Source organism: Notolepis coatsorum (genome assembly GCF_963971535.1).
Source record: "Notolepis coatsorum genome assembly, chromosome: 11".
Lineage (NCBI taxonomy): Eukaryota > Metazoa > Chordata > Actinopteri > Aulopiformes > Paralepididae > Notolepis > Notolepis coatsorum.
Genome location: NC_140175.1, coordinates 80,175,291 through 80,200,466, shown reverse-complemented (window position 1 = coordinate 80,200,466; position 25,176 = coordinate 80,175,291). Strand labels below are relative to the sequence as shown.

Sequence of the window (25,176 nt, the reverse complement as noted above, 5' to 3'; positions counted from 1 at the left end):
AGAAATCCGGTGTGGGTGGATTTGGATGAAGGGCGCTTGTTTTTATTATAGCCTCCTCCCGTTTTGCCAGTACTGTGGTACGACTGACAGCGTGTGGTTTAGGAACCGGGAGTTTTTCACAAATCCAGCGCTCCCTTTCTTGGCTGTGACGTAGTCACGTTACATTCGGAGGTAGACAGTCGATCTGCCAATTACGTCCCACCGCTTGCACCCACCTCTTCTTACCACCAATCAGAAGCTCTCGTTCGTTTATTTACCTCCGGATTGTCGGCCATTATTCTACTCGGAGCTCAGGCTAATAACGTTAGCTCCCCGCCAGCCACATTGACAAGTACCAGCGCTTATACATTACTGGCAAATGTCTTGTTGCACTTGTGGCAACGAGCGTTGTCGGCATCGACTTTAGTAAAATAGACCCAGACTTTTGAACGTTTCGTTCTGTCCGCCATGATGAGAGCAGAGCTGTCTGTACTCGGCAGCACCCGTGTGTGTGTGTGTGTGTGTGTGTGTGTGTGTGTGTGAGCACAGCCCGCTCCTCGCGCAGGCAGAGACACCGAGGCAGGAGAGATATAGAAAACGGCCAACAAGATTAGTTTGCGACATTTAAATTCCTCAAAAAAAAACTCTAATTTCTCGAGTACCGATAGCAGTACCGATGACGTCGGAGCTTATAAATACTAAAAAATATATATATATATTTGATAAAAAAAAAATATATATATATATATACATTTAAAAAAAGAAAATTATAATACAATAAATATCGGCTTGAGGAGCATAAAGGTATCGGTGTAAAAAAATCGATATCGTCACATTAAACATTCTTTGTCTATAGCTTGCTAGATATGTAGCTAACGTTAGTTAGGCTAACGTCGGAAGCTGTAGCTAACGTTACTGTCCAGTGGCCATGCAAACCACTCGCCGAAGGGCTAACGTTAGCTCACGTTAATTACCCTGTGTATTAGTGTTGTCAAAAACATCAAAAAATCGATACATATCGATTCTGAATATTTAAAACTGTTTCGATACTCATTTCCCGAAATATCGATATTTAATTATTCATAATTTTTTTTATTTATTTTTAAGGAAGTTGCATTGTTCATTTCAATACCTGTAATAGTACAGTAGTCCACACACACATGTGCATTCAGTTAAGTCGGAATATGACTGTAATAACAGTTCAGTTTGTCAGGTACATGCAACACAGATTACAGTGTTTACATCTGTCTGCTTGAGAAAATACCATGTTCTGCAATAAAAATGATTGAAGTGAGATGAACAGTTATTTTTAAATGTGTGATCTAAAGATAAACAAAGGGTTTTAAAAGTGTTATATTTATCTTCTCTTATAGTACCAGAGAGAAGCTGAGGAAAATCAACCAGCAACAAAAGCAAAATTTGTAAAAAAAAAAAAAAAAAAGATATATATATATATTTTTTGTATCGATAATATCGATACTTTTCAAGGTATCGTATCTAAGTCGAAATTCCAGTATCGTGACAACACTACCGTGTATAGAGCATTATTTTCAGATAACTAACAGCACATCATGTATGATCCATTACAGCTAACATTTTGACTAGGGATGGGAATCGAAAACCCGTTCCCGTTGGGAACCGGTTCCTAATTGGCCGATGCCTGGAACAGTGTGGCTCCCGTGACTTTCGATTCCCTTATCGCTGCCAGGTTTTTCCTACAGTTGCGCAATAACGTTAGCATGTAGCCATGGCAGACTCTATTTGATTCCTTAAGGGCTCGAAATTGCCTGGGTTTTGGTAATATGCTCCCGAAATGCTCCCGCTGTTTGGCTACTTGTGTGTGTGTGTGTGTGTGTGTGTGTGTGTGTGTGTGTGTGTGTGTGTGTGTGTGTGTGACTGTGTGTGTGACTGTGTGTGTGTGTGTGAGACAGAAGTCAGAGGAATAACGACCTGTTATTCAATAGATTAAATTAGTTTAAGAATAAAAAAATAAATACATTTTAAGAGAATCTCAAATACATTCTTTTATTTAAGTGTAGGCTATAGTTAACACTTTGGCTGCCGGAAAACGCCTAAACACGTCATTCCCGGCCATGCTCAAGTTGCCGAAGACGCCTTACAGCATCTTTAATATCAATATTTCAAAAATCTGGGATCGGATTCATATTTCCCCTCCGCTGGCTTGAGATCCACCAGGAGGACCCACTGAGCTCTCTGGTGGTTCAGGAGCGCCATCTGGTGGCCGATCGGCGCAATCGCTTAACAGGAAGTGCCGTAGAGGTTGTGCTGGTCGGCCGTATTACTTCCGGGCACTCGCTATAGGTCCCGAGGCTCGATCTCGACACACTACATAGCGATCGATTGCCAATAACTCGATAAACAACATGATTTGGACGTATATACCATTATACAAGCTGGAGATGGACCGGGTAAATCGACATCCCATAATGGTAAAATTTCTACTCTACGATGATCGCCCAACGGCGCGCGGAGACTGGGGTAAGTTTTAGCGTGTAAAATTACCGTCTTCGATACTAACTGCTATTATCAACATTTGACCCACATTAGATGATTGGTATAACGCTGACGTGTAGTAACTTCTAGAAGTACGTCTAGTTGGAATCTTTTATATCGCGCTGATTGCCATAAAACTGTATTGCATCATCAATATAATGTATTTGGGGCTATAGATCACGTTCTGGAGAAAGCTGCAGAAAGAGATGAAAACATACTTATACATTAGACCATACTTTACTATGAATATGTGAATGAAAAAGTTTAACGTTGCTACACAATGAACAATACATATAGGACTTTGAATGGGCCCTAATAATGGCAATGTAGCAATAGAATTTAAAAAGTTATAGCCCTGCAAAGAAGGGGACTTTCTCTATAGACAAATAGAGCCGGCAACCTATGGTTGATAATGAATGGCAGCCAAAGTGTTAATGTTTTATTTTTTACAGTTTTTGTATTTTTCTGACATGGGGGCTCAACAATAAATGACAATCAGAAATGTCAAGTTGCATGTTGTTATTCTAACCAGCTTAGACCACTACGCTCTGCATCTTCTGGCCGCCTCAGACCTACTCCTATCCAAGCTCCGGGAGGGTCATCAAAGAGAAGTCGCCTATTCTCAGTCCTTGCCCCACAATGGTGGAATGAACTACCCACCCCAGTTAGGACAGCCGAATCATGTCCAATCTTTCGCCGTCGACTAAAGACTCACTTCTTCAACCATTATCTGAATAAAAAAAAATATATCTAACCCTAACTAACCGTACTGTCATGCACTTGTCCTAATAAACTAACCTACACTGTAGCACTCAACACTTTGATGAACATTGTTGCTCAGCTGATAGAGTTGTGCCCTTCCTGATGGCTTGTCGTACAGAACTTGTAAGTCGCTTTGGATAAAAGCATCAGCTAAATGACTAAATGTAAATGTAGTTCTGTTGCATTTCCAATTTATTTATGTAAATTATAAATTGATCAGGTATCGATAAGGGAATCGATAAAGAATCGAATCGATAAGCAGAATCGATAATGGAATCGTATCGATAAAATCCTTTAAATTCCCATCCCTAGTTTTGACAGGAGATAGTTAACGTTAGCTAGTTAGCCAGCTAGCTAGTAGTAGTACCGGTGAATCATGTTGCTAATTGATTTCGGTCGAGGAACTTTAGTGAGATTGGCCTACAATCCGTTACATATTCATAATCATGAGAAGGATAGGAGTCTGAGGCGGGGATGTCGAAAGACGACGATAAACATTAATTGAATGTTAAACTCTGTTGACGTTAAGCTAACAGTTAGTGTGCTGACAGGAAAGTAACAAGCAATATGGTCCGTGTGGAACCCTTATCGCCAACACATTTATTTTTTACCGAATACCGTGATATACCGTGAAGCGGGGTATTTTTGCCCAAGGTTATCATACCTTCAAAATGTCATACCGGCGCATGCCTAAACCCGATAAAATTATTGATGGCTCCTAGTGATGCACCGATGTGAAAATTGTGGCCGATACCGATAACCGATATTAATATTGCTGTTCTGGCCGATACCGATATTTACTGATGTCGATATCTCTGTATAGAAAACACTTTTTTATGATAATCAAATAAAGAGCTATTTTCCAAAACGCATAATTTTTTTTTTTTTTTTTTTTTTTTAATAATAAATATCGGCCCTATCTTGATATCGGTCCAATACCGCTGTGTAAAAAAACGGCCATATCGGCCGATATTATATCGGCGGCCGATATATCGTGCATCACTAATAGCTCCGATAATATATAATATATTTTTTGGTTAAAAAAATGCGGTGTGGATTGGGATGAAGGGCGCTTGTTTTTACTGTAGGCTCCTCCCGTTTTGCCAGTACTGTGGTACGACTGATAGCGTGTGGTTTAGGAAGAGGGAGTTTTTCACAAATCCAGCGCTCCCTTTCTCATGCCTGGCTCAGCGTTTCCGTTAGCCGGTAATTACCGGTATTTGACCGGCAAAATCTGGTGAAGTCCGACATATCTAATCTCTCCGGTCATAATGTCCGGTGAAAATAATTCCCTCTAAACACAATTAGATTATTTGAATTGTATTAAAATAGGCTAAAATTAAATAGCCTATGCGATGAACGAAACAATCATTACATTTGTCGTTGCTTCACCAAGCAGCCGGTCAATGACATCCTGTGTCAGCGAGCTGGCAGCTGATATATTTACGTGAAGCATGGCTTGGCAGGGTGCAGTACTCCAATTCAGCCATTGGCAATTCAGCTGTTGGGTGGGGGCGCTGCTGACACCGCTGCTCTGCTCTGTCTGCTCCTGCTCCATGCTTCACGTAAATATATCAGCTGCCAGCTCGCTGACACAGGATGTCATTGACCGGCTGCTTGGTGAAGCAACGACAAATGTAATGATTGTTTCGTTCATCGCATAGGCTATTTAATTTTAGCCTATTTTAATACAATTCAAATAATCAAATTGTGCTTAGAGGGAATTATTTTCACCGGACATTATGAGCAGCAGCACCAAGTCGTTGGGAGGTGGAGATATACATCACGGCGCAAACCCACGATAATGTTGCCGTCTCTCTGCCAAATTTCTCAGTTCTTCGCTTGATATAATTAATACAAATGTCCAATATAACGGAATTCGTTGGCTCATAAAAATGTGATTATAACAGACTGCTGTTTATTAAGGTCGGGCAGACTGCCCACCGACACCTCAAGTCGGCAGCAGCACGCAGTCTCGAGGGACTTATTTTATTTGGAATATATTAATGACTGTATATACGCAAAAGTAGTCTAGTTTTAAGTTAAAATATTATAAATGCCTTGATGATGTCATTCTTTATATAGGCCTATCAATTGTTTTTAAGCTCAATAAACTCTGACCGGAATTTATCCCATTTGTCCGGTAGATTGAAATCTACCGGACACTCAGACCTGCAAAAAAAAATTCTAACGGAAACCCTGGCCTGGCTGTGACGTAGTCACGTAACTTTCAGAAGCAGCACGGTTGCTGCTTAAGTCTAAGTCTAAGTTTAATCTTACAAGCTCACACTTCTTTCGTTACCTGCAGGTTAGAAATGATGTCCGCAGTAATATCCCAGACTTTGAGACATGTCCTGCTGATTACCAGTTTTATAATCTCATGAGCCGATCACCAGTTTCAAAACACCTGATCTCTGATTTTGTTTCATATTTTTGTTTCATATTTCTCGGTCCAATCTATGGCTTCCTCCGACCACATTAAAGATGTATGGTCCACAGAGCTTAGTATGGAAATCTCTGATGAGATGTGGGAGGAGGGACTTAGCAGGATACATAAATGTTCTATTAATGCCAGAGTACAACTTATACAGTTTAAGGTCATTCACAGACTACATTACTCTAAAACCAAACTGCATAGAATCTATCCCTCTGTATCGCCTCTCTGTGATCGTTGCATGTCCGCAGAGGGTAATCTTTCACATATGTTTTGGTTTTGTCCCAACCATCTCTTCTCGTTTTCGTTTTCAAGGTAAAGGTTGTGAACGTCTTTCTACTATTGCCCTGCACATACCTGTACCTCCCCTTCACACAACTAAGTTAGCGCAACGTCACAGCTGTGCTCCAATAGGAAGGCATTTGCGCGCATAAATAAAAAAAATTATAATAAAAAATAAAAGTACAGTTTCCCCCAAACGCAGTATAGTATCATTTCAAACATTCTAGTACCGCGGTACTATACCAATACCGGTATACCGTGCAACCCTAATGGGGGCGACATCATCTTGGCCATCACCACAGGACATCCACCACCTTAGTCATCACCACGAGACATCCACTCACAGGGAGACGGGGACAGGCGTTAGACGGTTTCCGTGTTTGTGGTAGGAGGACATGGCATTAGCAATAGATGCATGTAGTATAGTAAGCATGTGAATAGAATAGAAGTACTTAACCCAGCAATGAATTGGAACAGGCATGGTTTAGACATTGTAATTATCGTTATCGTTATATCGCCCAGCCCTGTCCTGAGTATTGCATAATAAAGTTCAGTCTGTTCATCTCACTTCAATAATTTTTATTGCAGAACATGGTATTTTCTCAAGCAGACAGATGAACACTGTAATCTGTGTTGCATGTACCTGACAAACTGAACTGTTTGTATTACAGTCATATTCCAACTTAACTGAATGCACATGTGTGCGTACTACTGTACTATTACAGGTAATGAAATGAACAATGCAACTTCCTTATACAAAAAAATATATATACAAAATGTTATTTTAAATTTTCTTATAAATAATTAAATATCGATACTTTGTGTCCCTGTATTGATACAGTATCGCCACGCAAAGTATCGCGATAAGTACAACGTATCGATTTTTCCCTTTACCCCTACTACATGGCTACATTTATTATTCTCACTGTCTATAACTGATACCGTCACGTTTGCTTTCAATCGCAGGGCATCCAGAGAGGGACGGGATCTGTTCTACATGTTTGAAGGCTCCAGTAGCAGTGATGATGGATTAGATCCATCCGTATATTTCGATGATAAGCTGAAGGAGAAGTGCTGGGAATGCGGTGAGAGTTTCCAGGCCATGAGCCACTTGATGGCACACATTCGGAGCCACAAAGTTCAGGCCACCTGCCGCATCTGCCGTGTGACGTTCCAGCGCATGACGTCTCTCTCCATGCACATGTCAAACGCGCACCCCTCATTCCACTGCAAACCCTCATTCCACTGCAAACCCTGCAACCTGAAGTTTGAAAACCAATGGGAGTTGAACAGACACAGCTACGACAGACACACTAATCTCAACAGACACCGGGACACACATTTGATCGCACAAGTGATCGCACAAGATCACTCGTACGGTTGCAGCCTCGAAAACGTCGGACAGTTAACCACAAAACCGAGCTTTGACACTGCGTCAAAGTCGAGACCCTTGGTGAGCGGCAAGACCCAGCGAGAGAGACCCGAGCCTACTGGTGAATATGGAAATTACAACTTGAGACCACTCAAGGTGGTAGAGATTCCCCATCAGTCGGCGAGTGACGAGAGCGAGGACACTGACGATTCAGCAAACTACCAGGACGACGAGGCGGCTGGAGGTGATGGAGATAATGGAAGCTTGGTTGCACCTGCAAACCAGGATGTTGGATGTGTAGAGAAGCAAAATGACGAGGACACAGACACTGCATCTGAAGAGGATTCTGACTTCAATCCAGATGACAAAGCATTAGATTGTGGCTCAGAGCGCAGTTCTAGTAGGTCTTCCAGTAGTACCTCCTCCAATGACCACTCTGTCAACATTCCTACATCAATGTGTGGCGACTGTGGTAAAGGACCATTCAGGAATGTGAAAATCCATTTACTGCACTGCACTGGGAAGAGGCCAGACATCCACTGCTCTGCATGTAAACGGGACTTCACTGACGAAAAGTCAATGTCTGAACATTGTGAAATGCACCGTCTGCACGCCTGTGGCCTCTGTAACCAAGTCTTCACTCACTCCAGGTCTTATGTAGCCCACCATTGTCTCGAGCCAAACGTTTCAAGACCTTCAACCATCATATACAGTTGTGCTCCAGCGATACAAAACCAATGCATTCTGTGCAAAGCCTTTCTTCCTACTGAGAAGGATCTGTTAAAACATATAGTTACGTGTCATAGCAAGCATACCCCGACTACTGGCACTCAGCTTGCTCCACATAAGAGCTTCCCAACACGACAATTGACTTTACAGAGTGAAACGAAAAATCACCCCCAAAACTTGTCCCCTCGGATGATGAGTAATCTGCTGCTACAGTTGGTTACCTCGAAGCAGTCTTTTTTCAACAGCCCCAAACTCATTGCTTCGATCCCTGGAAAACCCTCAGCCCCCATCTTACTGACGGTCTCTGCTCCACCCGTTACACCGGGGACCGCCAGTACATCAGGCCAAGTTGCGTACGGTGCCCCAGGACCTCTTTCTACGCCCGCTACTCTAGTTTCTGTAGCCTCTAAGACCTCATCTCCAGCGATGCCCCCCCTGACTATCCTGGCCATATTCAAGAACAGCAGCAGGGAGCTGGCCCTGAAGAGACGTATGAAGACAAGCTGGCGCTCCAAGGCCACCTATCCCTGCAGGCAGTGCGGTGCCGTCTCCCGGCAGCCCTCGCTCAGTGTTAGCCACCGCTACCTTCACCGCGGCCGCCGCTCGCACCGATGCCACTGCGGTCGCACGTTCCTATGCCGGCTGCACCTGCTGCGGCACCGCGTGCAGCACGCTGAGGCTACCAGCTACGTCTGTGTGAACTGTGGGGAAACCTTTGAAGGGGTGAAATTATTAGCGGAGCACATGATGGGTGTTTCACGAAGACCCGCCTTTTCTGGAATTAAACGGAGAAAGGGAAGGAGAAAGGGAATGAGGACTGAGTGCAAAGCGGCATTGTCTTGTGACTGTGGACAGATCTTTGTGAGGCCCTCCGCTTATATATGGCACCAACTTAAAAACACACCGAAAGCTAAACGTCATAAGAAGCCCTCCAAATAACGGGCAAGATATTCTCTCTATAATCTGACGTATTCATGACGTTCATGACGATTGTGGGTAAGACCGGTGTGTTGTTCCCTGCCCTTAAAGGGATCATTCTGGTTTTTAAGACAAGATATTCCTTTATTAATACTCTTGGGGACATTTTGGCATCATAGCAGCATGGGGGAGGGGAGGTACCGGTATGGGCAGGGTAATAGAATATACTTGTCCCCTAATGTTAAGGACAAGCGCTCATTGAAGAAACTCAATTCCTTTGCCAAACATCTATGCTACTCATGGGGGTCAAATAAAAAGGTCATATGTGTGTGTGAGGGTAGGATACAAAGCTGGATTAGGGGGTGTAGGAGTAGGGAATAGGATACAAACCCGGTTTAGGGTGTGGGTGCAGAAGGACATGTGATCTCCAGGTATTGACAATGCCGATGCTACATACCCTACCACATGGTCCCCAATGGTCACCACAACCCAACGTGTAGATAGATAGGCAGCGAGAGCCAGGTGGGCACCTCCCTTCATTAGTGTTTCGTCAAGTTGGGCCCACAACACCTTGGGAAGGCTCAACGGTTAGTTCCAGCGTCCCGGAACCACCCCCCCTTCATGCTAGCTCCTTTTTTCCCATGATATCTTCACACTGAACTTCCTTATGTTATCCTATCTCTAAAGGATCATTCCTGATACCAACACCAGCAACAACAGAGAAGAAAAGGAATTATCTTACCCTTTGTAATACATTATGTCTCCTCAACCAAATCCACTGACTGCCTTTCAAGGTTCCATGGTGCTGAGGTGTGAGCTGGCGATGGTCAGAAGCAGTATTAATTTAGTCAACGAAAATGATGACTATATGGTCGTCAACAAAGCTTTTCCCCCTGATGACAATGAGACGAGTAGTCACGTTAATGGAGATCATGTGACACTAACATGACTAAATCATGCAATGTCGTTGACTACAAACGTTGACACAAAATGTAGTTTAGAAAATAAAACCTTGCCGAAATCTCTTGACTAAAACAAGACTGGGCCGTCACGCACTCGTGGCACTATGCTCTCGTCTGCTGGCTCCGTGCTGCATTTCTTGCCGATCATCCAATACACCATTCGAAAGTTGAGTTTGCCGCCTTTCGATCGCCATCACACTCAACCAATTGCGTGCTTCTGGTATCAAGTTACAAGACGATATATCCGGCGAGCGTCATTTGACAGGATACTCCGTCAAGTGACCACGTCCGACTATATACGGTCCTGAACTGACCAATCACTAGGGATGGGTACCTTTCACATTTGAACCGATACCGGTACCCAACGGTACCTTTTTTCGGTACTTTAGTCTCAAGAAATTTAATTTACCTACCTCAGTCGTAAAAAAAAAATCCAAACTTCAAATAACTACAATTTCAACAGTTTTCGGCTTGTCATTGCTCCGACTGCTTTGTTGTTGAATCAAGTCAAATCCTAGGTAAGCATATATTGTGCGTGTGAACGTTGACATGAAAAGAAAAAAGTAAAATTTTTTTTTTTTTTTTTTTTTTTTATAAATTTTTTTTTTTTTTTTTTTTTTTTATTTTCTTTTTTTGTTTCTCACTTGATTCGATACTCGGTAGTACCGACGTGTTTCAGTTCGGTACCTCAAAAGTACCGAATTCGGTACCCATCCCTACCAATCACCGTTGTAGCCAAGGAGTGTCTACTCCGAAAGTGATCCCGGGCGGGTGAGAGTGGGGGAATGTGACGAAGAAGTCCTTTGTTCTGACACATTACAAAAACCTTTCTTAAAAAAACTCATTTTCCGTGGGATTTTTATAAACTTTGGACTGTATGACTATAAGACTTCAGGCTATGGAACCATTGTGTTTCCAGCTCCTACCTCTCATCTGGAACCTCAAAACAGGCATCTGGCAACACAAAAGTAAGGAGAAAATATATTTTTTCAGTATATTAAAACCTCTTTCTCTAATACATTAGCACTCAAAGTATTTCTTTATTGTGTTCGCAACTTCAGAATGTTACCTTTAAAAAGAGACCAGACTCATGCATGTGCTATAAGTATACAGTAAAGCTTTGTATGCAATAGTCAAAAACTGACCCGTTTTTTCCCAATCCTTAACACACACATTGGTCGCCAAGAACGACTTATGCTGCGTAAGTCGTTTTTGGGATCAATATCTAATTTTTTCGCCATGGCATTCATAATTCATCCAGTCTCCCTCCAGACTGCAGTGGCACCCTGTATGAGATTGCAACGCCTCAATACCGCCGCCTGGTGGATGGTCGGGCGAGTTACACTCTCGCCAAAACCGGAAGTGGCACTGGTGCATCGAGGAAATCGCTCCGGCAGTAATATCTTGTTACGTGGATCCAGACAAACACTATAGTGCATTTGGATCGCTTTCTAAACTCAATAATCGATATGATTTCGGCGTTTATTGCGCCATACAAACCGGAAATGGATCTAGGAGATCGGCGTCAAATAATTTGGATCTTTTTCCTCCAGTCTCATCGGCGAACGGTAAGAGGACAGTAACTTTATTTTCAGCCCGATTGTTTATTCATTTCACTGCAAACCATCTGATCAATATATCAACCCATATTAAATAAAGCCGTTACTGACTATCAAGGAATTATAAACGACCCCCCCCCCCTTTCCTTCACGCATGATGAAGCATAATGTATACCGATCATATACATTTGAATTTCTTAATATAGCGTGTAGAGGAAAGAAACGCCAATCGATAATTTATCATATGAGTCAGGGCCTAACTCCTTTTTGGAATTACAGCAGAAAACCTTAAAAACATACTTATATTCTAGAGACGGTATTAACACAACAATGTATGAATGAAAAAATATAACGTTCCCACATCCTGAACGATAGATAATCGATGTTGAATGGGCCATAGTAATGTCAATATAGCAATACAATTTAAAAAGTTATAGCCCTGCAAAGAAGGTAAACATCTCCATAGGCCTTCAACGGTGGCAGACTGGGTACAATGATGGGCACAACCCCCGGCGCCCAATGTGTTAAAGGAAAACTCCAACATTTTGGGAAATTTGCTTATTTGGCATCTACCCTGGAGTTAGACAAGAAGATACATACCCTTTTTCTTCTCTGTGCATGCAGTAGGAGCAGGGAGCGAAATAAACTTTTTGACTCACCGGCCAGTGGCGGGTAGATGGGAAGAGTCTACCCGCCAAGCATATTTCTTACCTGCCAAAATTATTTTGATTAAAAAAAAATATATATATATATATTATATAATTTTTTTTTAAAATAAAATATATATTATATAATCATACTTGTAGTTGTATTATCTGCGAGACATCGCCACCACGCAATAAGTCAAAATGCTTGCTATCTGCAAACGGCTCCACTGTCTGTGTGTATACTTGAGTAGCCTCCAGCTCCAGCAAGGATTCTCCGGCCCTGCAGCTAGACCCTATATTCAGCTAGACCCTACATTCAGCATGCAAGGATTCTCCGGCGATGCAGCTGGACCCTATTTTTAACGTTACGGTTATTTTGTCAAATCACATTCAACATGCCCTCAGCTAGAATACGCATTCAATCAATGTTATAAGACATTGATATCAGGAGCTATCTGTAGCTACTGCTAGCCCGGTAGATAACGTTAAGACAATTTAGTTTACTGGGACATTTCGATCTAACGTGAGCTAGCTAACGCGAGCTAGCTAACGAGGGAACGGAGGTATTATGCAGCTCATGGAGGTCCGATCTAGACTAGAGCAGACTGCTACCATTCTGAGAGCTTAACGTTAGCACTAGAGCTGCGGGCGAGCTGCTACCATTCTGAGAGCTTAACGTTAGCACTAGATGCTGCGGGCGAGCTGCTACCATTCTGAGAGCTTAACGTTAGCAGTGGCACTAGAGCTGCGGGCCGCTCTGTGTTGATACGAGCAGAAGCCAATAGTATCCCGCTGCAGGGCTGGCCCGGCTGGGCGGATATGACTCGTTGCCACGTTTTTTTTCAAAATAAGAATATCATACGAACCGAATGCTGCTAACTGCCGGAGCCATCGATATTATGACTCTAGCTGCGCTTGGGCCGGAAATGAGACCTGCACAGATTTTCAAAATAAGAGTATCGTTATGAACTACACGTCCACACGCCACACGGCGGGCAGGGCTCTCAGTGGCAAGCGCCAAAGGTAAAAACTGAGCGCCCCTGGCGGGCGGCAGGCTTTAATTTCGCCCCCTGAGTAGGAGTAGGAAGACGCGCACCGTTAGCCTAGCTTAGCGTCAGTCACTGGAAGTAGGTTCCTCCATTAGCCTAGTTCCAAATGTCTTCCTACTCCTACTGCATGCACAGAGAATAAAAAGGTATGCATCTTCTTGTCTAACTCCAGGGTTCCCAAAATGTTGGAGTGTTAAGATACATAAATCTTTCTTCTCTGCATGCAGTAGGAGTAGGAAGACGCGCACTGTTAGCCTAGCTTAGCGTCAGTCACTTGAAGTAGGTTCCTCCATTAGCCTAGTTCCCAACGTCCTCCTACTGCATGCACAGAGAAGAATAAGGTATGTATCTTCTTGTCTAACTCCAGGGCCCTATTCCCCGTACCTGGTTCAACTAAGTCGATCAAAAGTCCCATTATCCCAATTCAATGGGTACAAGAATCGGTACAATACAGTACGACTCAATAGCCTCACCGACAAGTTAAATGCATAATCTATAGGCTAATTTTAAGTCCCTCATTACCCCAATCAATCAGATTATATTTCTTTAAATGTGCCTGCTGGCAGTAGGTAATGGAATGAATAATGGAATGAGATCTTGCTAGCGAAAATAATTTGTTAAACTCGTTCAGATTAAGTAGATACAAACAAGCCCAAAGAGTATCTAATTGATACGAATTAATTGATACTTATGAGGATATCTGTACTGTATGCGCTCGGCTTAAGTTAGGTATCATGTACTTTATATATAAATACATGGTTCCCAAAGTTTTCAAGGCTCGACCCCCGAAATAAGAGAGGCTTGGAGGGAGGCTATACAGTTTCACTATTAATCAGGTTTTAATCTGTTTCGGACATCATCCATACATGCATTGAATTGATTAACCTTTGGTTTATACGAGTGACACCAGTCATGTTAATCACCTTCTTGTTCATCATCAGATAACACTAACAGTGCTTGAACAGATACATGCATTTTCTCAAATGCATTCATCAAAACGTCAAAGGCTTGCAATTGCTCATTAATTTTCTCAAGTCACGTCCACGTCATCAAATCAAACAGCGCATCTCCTCAAACATTTTAATCCCAGTTACAATATCACAATAACGTGTGAGTGACCGTGACAATTCAACAATCCACATTCAGATTCGTCGTAATTCATATCCACAATCCACGCATGAAGACGTCAATGTATGCTTGAATGAAACAAAATCCATGCGCTCCGTTAAACATCCACAGCGGAGAATATGAAAGGAATCGGAGCCAAACGAGCGATGGGTTTCATTCATTAAAAACATCCCCACGACGGGCGGTTAGGTGGCGTAGCGGAGATTGCGTTCGTCACCAACCCCGGAGCTGTGAGCTGGATTCGCCTGTTCGAATCCAGCTCACAGCTCCGGCGTTGTCACCAGCTTGGCTGGCCGTTCACACTAATACAATTGGCTGTATTAGAGGGTGGGAGAAGCTGGCGGGGTGGGTCCGGGTCGTTGTAAACAGCGACTCCTACAGTTCGGTCGGGGCGCCTGCTAAGCGCGGATAGGACCCGAGTGGGATAGTGTGATCCTTCCACACGCTACGCCCTCTCAGGGAGGATCCGCGCTGCCAGGTGAAAAGAAGCGGTTGATTGGCTGGACGTGTGTCGGAGGAAGCACGTGATAGCCTCCACTCTCCCAGATGATCTGACTGTGGGGGGTAAGTGCGCAGCGACCAGGAAGGGGATTGGGAATTGGCATACGACTAATATTGGGATGGGAGAAAAATCTGAGGAAAATGGAGGGGGAAAAAGATAAAAAAAAAAAAAAAAACATCCCCACGGGATTCACATTTGCAATGCTGCACGTTATTAAAATAACCACATAATGTGTATATCGCACCTCTCGATCGCCGTATATATAACGTGCATTATTTAGGACAGTAAATGTATTGTCCGAATTTTAGGTCTATTATTTTACATTTCAAAAGCCCCCTCTAGAAAAACGAAGCACAAAAACATAATTCAGAATGGTATAATGGGATCTAGACTGTGAGAATTATTTCAGGAAGCGAGCTGGCATTTCTTTGCGAGGTGTGGCCATGGTTTATCCAGCTAACTGAACTAAACTCTGCCCTCGACCAGGTTCAAACTTTTTGATCTGTTGTCAGTGATTTAGACAATCGAGCGTCGCGGAACGGAAAGGTCTGGCTTAAGTCAAGCTATGCTGAAAATTATCCGGCTAACTCAGTTCGCCAGGTACGAGGAACAGGGCCCAGGGTAGATGGCAAATAAGCAAATTTCCCAAAATAACGTTAGCTTGTTTTTGTTTAGAAAAAGCTCACGCCAGCTTATGAGGCTGTAACTGAGTGGTGAGACTAAACAAAAAAGACCAAATCGAGACTAAAATGCTCAGACCTGTAGTTGACTAAAACTTGATTAAACAAAAATTAGATAAAAGTGACTAAATAAATGCACAAAAAAGTGCATTTGACACATGACAGACTAAAATAAAAAAATAGCTGACGAAATTAACACTGGTCAGAAGTCCAACGGAGGATGCGGGGGGGGGGGGGGGGGGGTGTACTCCTGGAGGTCAGTGATGTAGATGGGGTGGGGCTAGATTATGGAGGGCTTTAAAGGTGAGTAGAAGGTTTTTGTAGTCAATCGGGTAGTGCACAGGGAGCCAGGAGGAGAAGTAGACCTGTATCATCGTCATGGCAGTGAAAGTGGAGGATTGTGCCAAGGGGGAGGAGATAGATGATGAATAGGAGTGGACCCAATACTGACCCCTGGGGGACACCCAGTGAAACAGCCGAACACCCCGACTTGTGATTCCTTAGTTGTACAAACTGTTTTCTGTCAGTGAGGTATGATGAGAACCAGTGATCCCATTGCCAGCCAGGCAGTCCAGGAGTATTGGATGGGAGATGGTGTCGAATGCAACACTGAGGACGAGGATGGTGAGAAGTCCAGAGTCAGCTGCATGAAGGAGGTCGTTGGTGATTTTTACCAGAGCTGTTTCGGTACTGTGTTTTGGGTGGAAACTGCAGGGTTAATTTACCGCTTTTCGCAAACTCCACCCACGAATCCCCAACTCTCCCAATAATGATAAAGTTGATCATGCTTTAAATCCTCTGCATCCTACTTCCACTGTACGAACCCTAGCTTTCCTTCCTCACTGTTCAGTTTCTGCTGCCAAATCTGCATATTTAAGCATTTTCCTTTCATATGCCTCCATTGAATCCTCCCAAGGCACTGTCAATTCTAGCTAATCTTCCTCTTCTCTTCAATTTCCCAGTTAATCCACTGTCCCTGCTTAGCCTGGGCCACAGCCTTTGTACACCTCACTACTTCCTCTAGTCGCTGTACCTGCTCCACCACCAGCTTGTTCCTTTCTGTCGGACCTGCTTTACTCCATACTGGCTTCCCTGAGCGGAGCCCTAGGCCCCCTGACATTGTTGCACCTTACCTACAAAGAGCTGTCTCTGCTTCCTGTACTGCCTGTCTTGGGTTCCATTTCCTCCCTCTAGGAGGGATATCGTCTGAAACTGGCTTAACAGTGAGGACTCTTTTCTTCTTGGGAATTAGGATTCCTGCTCTACACCAAGCTATTGGTCTAACCTGTTAATCCCATACGACTCAATAACCTCCACAAGAATCTGAGAACATTGGACACACTTTTATAAACCCAGTAGGGGAATCCATTCGGACCTGGGGCTGAATACGCCTTTGCACGTCTTACTACAGCTTCCACTTCCTTCCACCTTGGTGGCCTAATATCCATCATATAGGCTACTCTCTCTCCTAATGGTGGTGAATAAAAATATGAGAAAAATAAACGGTGTAAACGATACAATTAAATCTGAAAATAGAATTATGATAGGCGGCTACGTGGTGCAGTGGGCAAGGCGCTCACCACGAATACTGGAGACTGCTCGAACAGGTTCGCCTCCCTGTTCGAGCCCAGCGCTCCACATTGCTTTCAGTTTAGCTGGTCGTCCGTACTAATACACATTGTCAGTATTAGGGGGAGGGAAACTGATGGGTGGGGATCGGGCGTTGTGAACAGCGACTCCTACAGGTCAGTTGGTGCGCCTGCACAGTAGAATCAAGAAGCGACGGGGGCGGGGCCCCTCCAAAGCCCAGACCCCTGACGCTGAAAGATCGAGCCGCGCAGGTGGAAAGATGCGACTGCTGTTACCTCGAGTATCGGATGGGACTCGTGCTATGTATGACTTAGTCCACATTGCAGCCGGCTTGTGGGAGGCATGAAACAGCGTTCAAAGACAGGGGAGGGTTGAATTGGACGATGTGAAAATTGGGATGGGAGAAAAATTTAAATGGGAGAAAAAGTGGATACAAAAAAAATATTATGAATGATCCTTGTAAACAAAGGTGCAGATGAGGGTCTGTATTTTTGGAACTGATGTTGACAAATTATTATTAGTCTATTTTGTGTGCACTGGGCCGGGAGTACATTTCAGTGTGCCCCAGTCAGCTTGTACAGACAGAAGCTCAACCCCATTGATTTGACATTGGTTTGTGGCTTAACTATCCAGAGCTAGTACGAGGAACAGCATGGATGGTGCCGAGAAACGACTCTTGGTTCGTAATTTAGAAATAGGGCTAGGGGTTAAAAAGAATCGGAACTATCCCTTTAAGTCTGAAAGATGTAATGAACCTTGTATGTTTTTACTGTTTGTATTCTGATCAGGTGAACTGTATTTGGAAACCAAGATCGTTTTATTAAAGAGCCTTTCACACCTGCCATGTCTTCATTGTTGTTCTTTTGCTAGTGGTATACATAGCCATTGGCCATTGGCCCATTGATGAGTTACAAAAGCAAAGTGAAACCACACTGATTTACCTGAAGTCGTTTTCACTAATGGATTTTAACATTTAACCCATTTAGACCTAAAACGCCTGCTCATAATGCATTATATAGCCTGCATATAAACACAATAATGTGTTTCAATGGGTTGGTGTCCAGAGGGGTGCTTTACAATGCATGGGTTTTTAATGTACGAAATACACGTGTACCAGAATGAGAATATACACCCCATTCGAAATATATTTATCTCTCTCAGTATGATTTGTAAGCTTAAATGCTTTGAATTTCCAGTTTAACCAACTGATCAAATATTGGTCCAGTTTCAGCCAGGGTACAGACATACTATAGTCTATAGAGGTTGGAACAGTACACAATTCCATCACTGAAGTAAACAAATAAATTATATAATGATAGAATGGTACTCTGGTAAAAGTCCTCCATTCAAAATTATATTTAAATTAAAGTATCAAAGTATTTGATATTGAATATATTTTAAGTATCAGTAAGAGATTCTTCCTCTTAGACAGAGGTGTAGTGGAATACAATGTTGGATATTTCCTTTCCTTTAAAATGTAAGTCAAGTCAAGTGTTCCTTTATGAATCCCCTTGGAGAAATTAAGGTGTCATTGCAGCATTGATAGGATAGGTAATAATAATGGAGCATAGAACACCGGAGTCAAATGATGAAGGGCTTTAAAATGAGTACTCTGCTTTGCTTCAGTCCAGTACTTGAGTAAAGTAGTAAAGTTACTTTCTCTCTTTGATTCAGCTGATTTTTAGATAATTGAGCATACTGTTATTGCTATGTACTTCATAATCACATCCACTAGATGGAGCCTTTTGCTTGTGGTTTCTTCTGTGTCTCAGCTGCTCTGAGAACAGGTTGATTGTCAACTTTGATTCCCCACATAAGCGTCCGTCCTATACATACCTGGACGTCTTTGTGACCTTAACCGTTAAGGCTTAACGGATAGAAGAAGCTAATGTAGATGACAGTAAAAACCCCTAAAGTGTTTACAAGGAGGCCAAAGCAGCTTGTTCCCACAGAACTTTAACTAAAGGGCCACTTTACCAAAAAACAATGCTGATTTATTTTGCACATTATCTCACACATCCAAAAAACAAATCAGTTTTTCACACATTCATTTAGTTTGACTGTTATTGAGAGTGAATGTAATGAGTATGAATATGGCCACCAGTGATGTCATCAGGTACATTGAATCCTTGCGTTGTGGTAATTACAGCTCCATGAAATGATGAAGTCCCTTTAAGATGAGCTACTGTTATTTTTTATATTATCTATATATAATTTTATGTAGCTGTATTTAACACAACACAAGGATTCAATGTCCTCGATGACATCACTGGTGGCCATAGATTCGAGTTTTTGGGTGAAGTAAAACATTTTCTTTTGGTGAAGTGCCCTTTTAAAGTTAATTTTCTTTCCCTGAATGAGAATAAAAACAAGTATCTTATTCCTTAACTCATTCAGCGCCAGGGATTAGCCTTGTCCCGTTCTAGCTATGCCACGCTTTAACGATAGAGGTGCGTCACTTTTTTTATTTTTTTTAATCTACTTTTTCTGTGATTTTTCTCCCCATCCCAATTTACCTCTCCCCTGTCCTGATCGTTGCTCGCATATGCCCTCCACTGGCAGGTTGTAGGGAGGATAGAAGCCTTGCATCACATGTCCCCTCCGATACATGTGGAGGCAGCCTGTCACATCTTTTCAACTGCCAGCGCGGACTCTCATTTGGCGAGGAGTAACGTGTAGGAGGCTCACACTGCCCCCACCATTTTCCTGACTTTGCTGTGCAGGCGCCCCAACCGACCTGTAGGAGTCACTGTTCACAATGACCAGACTACCACCCTTCGACTTCCCACCTGCTAACTCTGCCAATTGAGTTAGTATGACGGCCGGCCCAAGCAGGAGGCAACGCCGACGTTGGCGTTTCTTGCCTGGACACGCTACTATTTCCAAATCAAATGTAGGTATTATGTTTCATCATTTTCATTTTCATGTTTATTGCAGGAGTAGTTGGGTGGCTTCTCTTGTCAGGAAGGGGTGGATAGTTCTCACGTTGCTCTGGAGGAATCTGCAGGTTCTGGTTGTTGAGGCGATGTGAGCAGAAAAGTTCAGATGTTTGTCAAGGACCACACCTAGGTTCTTGGTGGTCGGGGACGGAGCCACGGCTACCACTGCCAGATTCAGCAGGCAAGTGAACTAGCTCCAGTTTGCTCAGGTTTTGTTTGAGGTGGTTGGTCATCATCCAGTCGGACAGGCAGGCTGAGATCCGTTCAGAGACTTGGGTATCTGAGAGAGGAAAGGAGAGGAAGAGTGTCATCAGCATAGCAATGATATGAGAAGGCATGAGACGTGATAATGTTACCCAGATATTTGATGTAGAGAGAGAAGAGGGGGCCCTGGGGGACACCTTTCTGTAGGGGGCGGGGGGCCGACAGGGTGCCTCTCAAGAGGATGATAGCCATGCCAGCGCAGAACCTGCAACTCCCATTCTTGCGAGGGATGTAAGGGTGATCTGATGGTTGACTGTGTTAAAGGCTGCTGACGGGGACAGGAGAATCAGGACACAGGAGATATATATGGCCATGGGCGTATGTTTGGCCATGGGCGGGTAGCGGAGGTTGGCCGGGTTGCTTCCAGAGTAGTTTATTAAGCTTTTAACTTTTCTCCTCACTTTTTCCTCACTCCCTTTCTGTCTCCCCACGTTCTCCCCTTTCCCATATACCCAATCCATATATTTATTTTGGCTTGCTGTTTGGCAAACTGAAATACAGTTTCTTCTGCAATCATCTCATCCTTATTATTCTTCAGCAGGAAATAACCTCCTCTTCTATCTAACGACATGTGTATTACACTGAACAGGAGGTACAGAAGTGTGATTTTTGCAGGATTGTGTGTGTGTGTGTCTCAGTATAGGTGTAGGGCTTGGACTTTCCACCTTACAGTGTGCAGAAACTGTAAATATACATTATATATTGTGGAACCAACACCTTGGTATTGAGAACACTAGTGGTGATGTGGCACCTCTGTGGCCTTAGTCGGTTGGTTGGTTGGCCCACAACATTTCCTCTAGCGGCCACATTTTTCACTCCTATGAGGCTGACATTTTGCATGGAGGTCAAGTGTGTGTGTGTTCATGGTAATTGACAAAAAATGGATATGGTAATAGTAGGCAGAAAACTTTCAAATGGATTCTCAGACTTGCTTTTGATTTTGTGGAACGTTTGGTGATGACCCAAAGGACAGCTGATTAACTGAAGAAAATAACAAGAAAAAGGGGCGTGAACAACATCCATGAATCAGCAATTCCACACTCCAAAACAGTAGGAAAGCAGGAGGGCTATCGGCGGCTGGGTGGCGCAGCGGACATTGCACTCGTCACCAACGCAAGAGACACCGGGTTCAAATCCGGCTGTCGGCGTTGCCTCCAGGTTGGGCCGGCCGTCATACTAACTCAATTGGCAGAGTTAGCGGGTGGAAGTCGATGGGTGGTAATCTGGACGTTGTGGACAGTGACTCCTACAGGTCGGTTGGGGGACGCCTGCACAGCAGAGACAGGAAATGGCGGGGGTAGTGTGAGCCTCCCACACGTTACACCTCGCCAATGAGAGTCCGCGCTGGCAGGTGAAAAGATGTGACAGGCTGCCTCCTCGTGTATCGGAGGGGACACATGATGCAAGGCTTCTATCCTCCCTACAACCGGCCAGTGGGGGGCATATGCAAGCAACGTTCAAGACAGAGGAGGGGAGAATTGGCACAGCGGAATTGGGATGGAAGAAAAAGTGGATAAAAAAAAAAGAAAGCAGGAGGGCTATCTGTTCCTAATTTTGAACAGTATTATTTCTCCTTTATGCTCAGGCCGTTGCTAAGATGGTTCAATAATGATTCTGACATACCATGGGTGAATATGGAGAAGCACATTGTATCTCCATATACACTCAAAGATATCCTCTTTTCTGGTCTATCCCAAAGCTTTTGCCGTACTAAATTTGTCCCAATTATAGCACATTCAATTTACGTTTGGAAATATATTGCCGAAATGGGACAGTGGGACACAAAATGGCACCTACTAGATACCCCTATTTTTGATAACAACTTCTTACTGTTGGGTGGGAAACCAGTTACATTTCCCAATTGGCAAAGACAAGGTATTCACAAACTATCTGACATATACAGTGAATACGGTCTTAGAGCCTTTCAAGAGCTCAAACAAATCTATAATGTCCCTAGTACATCCTTCTTTTTTATTTACAGTTGCGCACTGCAATGTGCACTTATGGTGTCCCATGGAATCAACCTTTACCAGTTCATCCTTTATATAGAATAGAATAGAATAGAAATACTTTTATTATCCCGTGGGAAATTTGACACTGCAAATCGCTCAACATTTAAACATTTAGACAGGACAGGTCACGAATTAGAATAATAACACAAATCAATCAAGTTGCCTAGGATAAGAGTAGAGTAAAATAGAATAAAAATGAAATAAAATATACAGAAACAAATACAGTAAAAATATACTGAGCATGGGGGAAAGGGGGGGGGGGTACAGGTAGTAAAAACAACACAGCAGTGTAAACAATTTTGTCAATATAATTTAACTATCTAACTAAATGAAATATATATTCACAGTATTCACAGTGTCACATAAGGTGCAGTATGCTTCAGGTAGTGTATTGTCCTCCTTGGGTTCCTATTAATCCAAGGTCAATGTCTGGCAGCTGTCGCTGCCCCCTGTTTTGGAGCCTGGAGGCCGCTAGTCGCGGCCTCCTGCCACTATTGAGCTGCCGCTCTGTGCTCAGTGATGCAGTGAGGCACTGTGATGCATTGTATAGTCTGATGGCTGTTGGAATGAAGGACTTCCTGTGCCGTTCAGTGCTGCATTTGGGTAGTGTGAGCCTAGCACTGAACATGCTCCTCCTGTCAGCCAAGTCTGTGTATAGTGGGTGGGTGGGGTTTTCCATGATGGCCTGGAGCTTAGCAAGGCTCCTCCTTTCCGCCACCCTCGCTAGAGAGTCCAGCTCCACCCCAACCACGCTGCTGGCCTTCCTGACCAGCTTATCCAGCCTGGTTGTGTCCACTGCTCTCAGTCCGCTGCCCCAGCAGGTCACAGCATACAAGAAGGCGCCAGCCACCACAGACTCATAGAACATCCTCAACATCCTTGTACAGACATTGAAGGATCTCAGCCTTCTGAGGAAGTAGAGTCGGCTCTGGCCCTTCTTGTATAGTGCCTCTGCATGTTTTGACCCGTTCAGTTTGTTGTCGATGAGCACACCGAGGTATTTGTACACCTCCACCATGTCCACATCAACTCCCCTGATGGAAACGGGGGTCACAGGTGCACTCCTCCTCCTCCCCAGCTCCACAACCAGTTCCTTGGTCTTCGCCACCTTTAATGCTTATAGTGAGTGGCATAAATGTTAAAAGTAGTTTTGTTTCTGGGTTATATAATAAAATACAAGGAAAACTAAACAGAACTACAGGTAATATCACTGTCTGGAACATAGATTTAAAGGATTACAACGCCTGCATAAATTGGCAGAATGTATGGGATCAATTAACTCATTACAAATTTATACAAAGATTTTATCTGTCACCCAGGAAACTCTGTCAATTTTTTTTTTTACAAAGTCCCCTATGTTCTTTATGTCCGCAAAAAGTCATAGGAACATACATATGATGTGGGAATGTCCAGCAGTACTAGCTTTTTGGGCCAAGGTTGCATTATTTCTCACTGATATAACGGAGATAAACATACCTTGTTTGCCACACATTTTATTATTAAATGATGATTCATCTCTAAGATTAACACCTCACAATTAGAGAGTGTTTCTGGCCGGTTTAACGGCAGCAAAGAAAATGCTCGTAATGAGATGGAAACCACCTCATAATCTCAATATTTACCGTTGGAAGCTGTCTTTCTACGAAGTCTTAAGATTAGAGGCATCCAGTGCTAGAGCACAGGGCGCAAGGACAGAATCGATTCAAATATTACTTACTGCGGCCTAGAAGGTAAAATCAGTACTCCACTAGGTTGAACAGTTGTACTTTGACACCAGAGACTGAACAAAAAGTATTTAGTTTTTTTCTGTTTTCTGTTGTTGTATCTTTTGTTGTTTTGTAACAGGATTAGAGGGTATCTAACAAACACAATTATGATTTACTTTAATTTTTCATTTCATTGCATTTAAAAAATAAAGGAAATTGTATTCTATACATGTATACATCATGGTTTCTTCCTTTCCTAAAATGTCTATGCGAACCCGGGGGGCTGGGAGGGGGGTTAAGAAGCGACCTGGGCTTTTTTGCAGCCACAGGACCGCCAGATCAGAGGAAGAGACTGTCACAACTGCCAGCAGGCAGGCTACACAGTACATGACTATACTGACGGACAATCTATACACTGAAAAGACACTTTTTTATGCCACTGTGGGAATTTGTATGAACTGCTGATGTGAATGTCTCTTTCCTCTGAACTTGTTTAAAAAAAAAAAAAAGATAAAATAAAAAGTTGGTCACAAAGAAAATGAAAAAGGGGAGTGGCAGTGGGAGTGGCCTATAACACAATTAACTTCTAACCGGATTCACGTAACATGGCCAAACTTTGTGGAAAGCTTGATCATGGGGCAAGGACACACACACGTAGCCATGCCCCCTTATGTGTGTGTGTGTGTGTGTGTGTGTGTGTGTGTATGAATGCATACGCATGCATGCGGTTGCAGCTATTGTGAATTAGCGCTTGTTTCAAGGGTATTTGCTGTCTGTATACACAACTCTGGAGGTTTTTACATTGTTACTTGCATCATCAGAGGGCAGTTGTTTTCTTGTTTAACCCTTTCACTGCCACACGACAGAAGGTTAACCCTTTACTATCACACAACCGACGGTCGCCGGTTCATATGCCCCCACACGCACACGTACAAACGCACTATATTATATTAAATAGTAATATTCCATCACATCTACCACATGGCCTGTCTAATGGAATGGAATGGAATCTCACTTTACTGTAGACTTTATTTGATTTGATAGGTGTATAATCCTCAAGCCACTAACATCAAGTTTATGAAAATGCCAGAGGCTGCCAAACATCCAAGTCATTAGCCTATAGTCATAGCCAAGGCCTCTGACATTTG

At 43.2% G+C, this 25,176-nt stretch overlaps 1 protein-coding gene across 1 annotated transcript in view; it reads left to right on the top strand.

The window, feature by feature from the left end:
* Positions 1-25,176, top strand: part of LOC311237165 (uncharacterized protein) — a gene marked incomplete at its 3' end in the record, with an annotated part of 44,508 nt that overhangs the window by 3,333 nt on the left and 15,999 nt on the right. The window contains exons 2-3 of the mRNA XM_084324974.1: positions 6,938-7,893; positions 8,497-8,795. Coding sequence (XP_084181100.1) covers positions 6,969-7,893; positions 8,497-8,795 — 1,224 coding nt within the window. The 5' untranslated portion in view covers positions 6,938-6,968. The remainder of the gene's footprint in view (positions 1-6,937; positions 7,894-8,496; positions 8,796-25,176) is intronic.